This window comes from Arachis ipaensis, chromosome B05 (assembly GCF_000816755.2).
Source record: "Arachis ipaensis cultivar K30076 chromosome B05, Araip1.1, whole genome shotgun sequence".
NCBI classification, from domain to species: Eukaryota; Viridiplantae; Streptophyta; class Magnoliopsida; order Fabales; family Fabaceae; genus Arachis; species Arachis ipaensis.
Genome location: NC_029789.2, coordinates 136319169 through 136325103, shown reverse-complemented (window position 1 = coordinate 136325103; position 5935 = coordinate 136319169). Strand labels below are relative to the sequence as shown.

At 29.2% G+C, this 5935-nt stretch overlaps 1 protein-coding gene across 1 annotated transcript; it reads right to left on the bottom strand.

Annotated features, from left to right (window-relative positions):
- LOC107641247 (uncharacterized mitochondrial protein AtMg00820-like) lies at positions 3836–4336 on the bottom strand. Its single transcript, XM_016344745.1, has one exon. The coding sequence runs from the start codon at positions 4334–4336 to the stop codon at positions 3836–3838; it is 501 nt and encodes a 166-aa protein (XP_016200231.1).

Here is a 5935-nt window from a genome sequence, read left to right as displayed (position 1 = left end):
AGATATTTAAATTAGTCTCTTAAGAAATTTTAAATAAGAGATTTCAATCATCGATAAAATTTTATTATTTTAAAAGCTTTTAAGATGGATTAGTCTTTTTGTATTGAGAAAAACTTTGTGTATCTCTAATAGAATTGAATTGTATCTCTTCTGATGAGAAAAAGAGTAACCGAAGTAACTAATTTTGGTGTATTATTAAAGACCGAAACCTGAAATCATTATTTATATTTAAACACAACACATATTAAATTCTAGCCCAAATAAAAATAATATCTTTGCTTTTATTCTCATTTAATTCCAAATAAAAAATAATTATGATTTATTCAATTTATCATTTATGACAATAAATAAAATCATTGTTATATAAATTATTTAATATAAAATAACATAATTTATAATTATAATTAATATATATATTATCCAGTTCCTACACACAAATTAAAAAATTAAATAATTTTTCAATAATATATATTTGCATGAGTCTCTATCATTATTTTTGCTGTATGTGGATTTAAGTGTTATTAGAAGAGTACAAAAGTTCGCTGAGATAGGGACTCGGAGGTTCAATTATATGTGATTCAGAGACTAGCCAGTTAACTTGGAATTTAATTTAAATATTAAAAATTAAAATAATATTTTTTTAATTTTTGTTGTATGTAAAAAATTATTTAAAGACAAAAATAGATATGAATAAACTATCATTGCAGACATAAGTCATAACACATTTGAGTATATATAACTTTTAGTTTTTTATTAATACGAAAGTTCTAAATTGACTAAGTATTCATCATCAAAGATTATTTTTTGGGGAAAAGCTCTGCATACAAGTCATTAGGGCTTGTATGCTTTACAAGTTCATTAAACAATAAAATCAAATTACGCGCTGCTCCACGTACGACGCGCTACATCCCTTCTTCTTCTCCTTCTTTTTCGATCGTTCTTTTCTCCTCCTTTCTCAATGGTTTGTTCTTCGTCGTTGACGTTAGATGTACATTACCATTCCATTTATCAACAATAAAAAATATAATATTAAAATAACTTTCTCACGATTTTTACAATAATTTTATGCAAGGTTCTCTATCACCTTTATTCAAATTTCTGTCAATATCAAATAACGTGAGTTTTAAAAAAAAATATTTGTTGTCTCTTATAATTTATAGTCTCTAATTATATAAGAGCATTAGTTGTGTACTCAATGTAATGTGTTGTCTTTTTTCTATTCTTATAAAAGTTGAATTCTTTGATCATATATTCACATGTAAATTATTTCAGATTTTCTGCTCTTTTAAAAAGAGACATTTATATTATGTTTTTGATGGATGCACTCATGAGTCACGAGTTTATTAAAATAGGTTTTTGCACCTTGGTATATTAATTGTGATGCAATTAATAAATAAGTAGAAAAATTGGCAAATCACTACTAAGTAGCAACTTATTTGATATATATAAATATAGAAGCTTTAGCAAATGAACATCCAAAATTATAAGTATAATGCAAAAGCTTAGTTTACATGTTTTTGTTTGTTTTTTTTTTTTTTTGTCTTGAAATATTTATATGACCAAACACTTCTTTGTTTAATGACAAGTAAATGACTATTCCACACTTCTAATACTTTACAAAACACATGATAAGACAAATTTGATAATTACTTCTAGGTACTCTGTTTATTCAATACAATCACGGTGAATTGGATTAATGGTGTAAGCGTAACAAATTGAAAATAACGATGTGTGTTGAATTCAAATGTAAAGTGGGTATAAACTAAGAAAAGAGTGAAAACAAAAGACACTAAATAATAAGAATAAATGGGTATAGTGGATGGCTTGAACAAACTGTGGCACAGAATATAAAACAGACAAAAATATTGAAGTGCAGTGATAATTATAGGTTGATGTTTTATAATATAATAAGGTGTCATATATTATGCTCGTGGTGTCCAATTCATACACGCATGTCTTTGTTACATTTTTTCCCCTGTATTTTTTTAGTAATGAATCTGATTTGTTGAGATAAAAATGGTACGTGGATGTCCATTCCCATGCAGTACTCACATTCTCAAAGAAGGAATAATAATTAATAAATATTGAAATTGATTCCCCTCGTACATGTATAAATAGAGGCCTTTGCCTCCGAGAGAAACACAAGCAAATAATAAAATCACTTCTCTCTTTATGTTACAATCAAATACTCTTCTCTTTATATTTCTACTACAATTCTTTCTCTTCTTTTATTTTATAAGTATTTTAAATTCTATTTTCTATTACTCTTTACATATAATATTAATAGCAATATTAACCATCTTTATTATATTGAGATTGCAACAATAAACAGATGCGATTCTCTCTCTCTTTATTTTTAATACTTCTTTCTATCTTTGTATATATATACACATTACAACATATAATATTATTATATATATATAAATTATTATTGGGCTAATTATTTTAATACTAGAGTCTTCTATTTGTACATCTCTATTATATATATCTTTTATTTCACAACATATACTTTCGAAGAGCAAATGTGGTTCACATATTCAATTTTCAAAGTTTGATATAGAATTTAATTATTAAGTAGCTAGCTAGGACATGCTTTAATTTAATTTGGTTGTTGTATTTATAAATTAAAACTTTATTTATACTTGGTTTCTTTTCTTATGCACTTGTTTAGTGTATAGCCATAGATATTTTAAATCAACAATTTTAGATAGGCAGCAAAACTCAAAAGATAAACAGCTGCTAAAGATACAGATCTTGGACCTCTTTTTTGGTCTTGAAGAATCAAAAATCATTCTGGTTAGTTTATGAGTTCATTATTTTTTGAGATTTGCATTATATATTTTGATAATTCTATTAACTGATGTATTTTATTTTATTTTTTGTGTGTTTATTTATAAATAGCTGTATTTGTAGTGATAGCAAAACGGGTTAAACTCGTTGGGCCGATCCGCTAAACCCGCCAAAAAAGGCGGGTCGGGCTAGAATTTGGAGCCCGCCAAATTAAAAAATCTGCCAAACCCGCACCGCCAAATTGGCGGGGCGGGGCGGGCCGGTCCGCCGGGCCGAAACTTTTTATTTTTCTTTTTTTTATTAAATAAAAGAGTGATTACTATTATAAAATTAATAATTATAAAATTTTCAAACATTTTTTTGTTTTTATTTTTATTCTTCTTTTAGTTATTAACTTTATTTATTTTATTTTACAATTTCGTATATTTGCTCAAATTATGTGACTTATTTTTTAAAATAAAGATGATTCTATTGACAAATATTATTTTGAACAATTTTATTGAAGTTAAAAATTAAAAAAAATATAATGAAAAAATTATATTATAATTTGACTATTTTTTATTTGTATTTAATTTTTTAATTATTATTTTTTGGTTAATTTTAATGAATTTTTTTTTTTAAAAAAAAGAGTCAAGCGGGCTAGCCCGCCAACTCGCCAATCCGCCATAAAGTAGGGCGGACTAGCATTTTGAACCCATTTTAGTTGGCGGGGCGGGCTAGTCCGCCCTGTTTATAGGGCGGGCCTAAGCGGGACGGGGCAGGTTGGGATGGGCCGGTCCGCTTTGCCACCCCTACTTTTAAGGAAAAAATGTTGTGAAGCTGGTTTATAGTATTTTGAATGGCAATTGTATTATTTCCAGTAATAAGTATATCATCTACATATACTAGAATATATATAGTGATAGTAGGATCATGCTTGACAAATAAAGAGTGATCTGACCTGGTTTTGATGAAACCAAATGAAGCTAAAGTTGAAGAAAGTTTAACAAACTATGCTCTTAGGGCTTGTTTTAAGCCATACAAGGATTTTTTTCAATCTACAAACCTATCCAACATCACCTTGAGAAAATTCTGGAGGTTGTTTCATAAAAACCACTTCATTCAAATTCCCATTCAAAAATGCGTTATTGAAATCGAACTGCCGAATCTGCCAATGATACTTTAAAGCAATGGTGAGAACAATTCTTATGGATGAAGGTTTGATTATAGGGGCAAAAACCTGTTCATAATCAACCCCTTCAACTTGGTGGTTACCCTTTGCAACCAATTTAGCTTTATACTTAGCAATATCTCCATTTGGTTTTCTTTTAATAGAATAAATCCAGCTGCTACCGATCACCTTGGCAGTAGGGGGAGGAGTTTCTAAACTCCATGTTTGATTCTTATATAAAGCTTGCAGCTCCTCCAACATGACTTGATGCCAATGAGGTGACTGTAAAGCCTGTGTAGTGGTGGTAGAAACATTATTATAAAGATCAAGATTGGAAGAAGTAGTAGTTAAGAATAGTTTTGGTTTTACAATACCAGACTTGGATCTGGTTTGCATTAAGTGAGTATTAGTTGAAATTTTTCCTAATTTTAACAAAAATAACATAATTTAAGTGATTATATGTGTTAAATTTTAATTATTAAAAAATATCTTTAAAAAAGATGTTTTCTGCATCTTTATATGAGCATCCCTTAAGAATAATAATCCTGAAATAAGTGATTTAATTTAGCATTCTCGTGCATGGTACTGGACATGCACGTGCATGGTACTGGACATGCACGGGTATTTATTATTTATTTGAGTTTGCGCAACACCTGGGTCTGTCTCATTCTAATTTATTTGTATACGCTTAAAAATTTTAAAATTTTTTTAAAAAATAAATTAAAATAAAAAATTTTAATTACCACATCAAATAATCTTTAAAAAATTCAATATAACGATTATCAATCTATGTCAATACTTTTTTTTTTTCATTTTTTTTTAATACAAGACTCCCAAGGTCCCAGAAGGGAAGTGAGTCCAACAACGACATCAAGAGCAACAAGAACATGATGCACTTCCACAACATCAGCTCCAAAACAACAAACCAGAGCTAAACATCGACACAAACCAAAAGAAAAAGTCTCACAGAAGCAAAAAACAACGGCAAGAAACACAATCAAAGAGAATCACAAGACATATGGCACGATGACAGCAAGCATAAACAACTAGAAACTGGATTAGTTCCTTAGGGATGCTTTAGACTCCTCCCTGTATAATCTCCACGCATTCAAGAGATATTTTATACGACGTTGCTTCAGCTTATCCTTATCAAACTTGTCCTTCTTAAAAATCATATCACATGCAGCCCATAAGACAGCAAAGAAAATAGTAGCCCATTTATTGTTGGAAAACTTTGACATCTTGACACCCATCCAGAGTTCAAAGTATTTGTTGAGAGATCTAGACCACATCCACTCATGACATGAGAAAAATAAGTGATAAATGGTTTCAGATTCTTGTTCACATATATGATATATTTATCCATATCTTGCTGTAACTTTTTCACAAATAATTCTCTTCCAAAGAGGACACTCCTCCTTGTCGAATCATTTAAGCAAAAGAGACGCATTCTTAAGAACCATGTCACCCACCCCAAGCATTCCTTTACTTCCATCGTTCCTGCCCCTAAACAACTTCACTTGCAAAGAGACTCAAGTAATGCATCGATAAGTTATTTTCCACCGATTTAAGAACAAATCGTCCCGCCTTAGAGAAAAAATTTTCCTTCCANTGTTTTTAATTTCCTTGAATTTGCGTCTAGAGGAATACCAAGATAACGAATCGGCAACTCCACCCTTTGATAATTCAAAATTTTGTACGCTTCCTCCACATCATATAGATCATAAAGGATACGATGTCAATTCATTAAAATTTTGATGATTAAATTGAAGTGCAAATATAATTTTTAGGACCAATTTAAGTATTAATTCAAAAGGAGGAGCACTATTAAGATGTTAGATCACAATAATAACTAATAAGCATCTTGATCCTCCCAAAGAATAGGGCACAAATTCGAATTTCATAAGTAAACTTATTGAAAATAGTGTAATTTTTTAAATACTTCAATTTTCAAAAGTAATGTTTTTCATAATTTTTAAAAATTTTTTACTAATA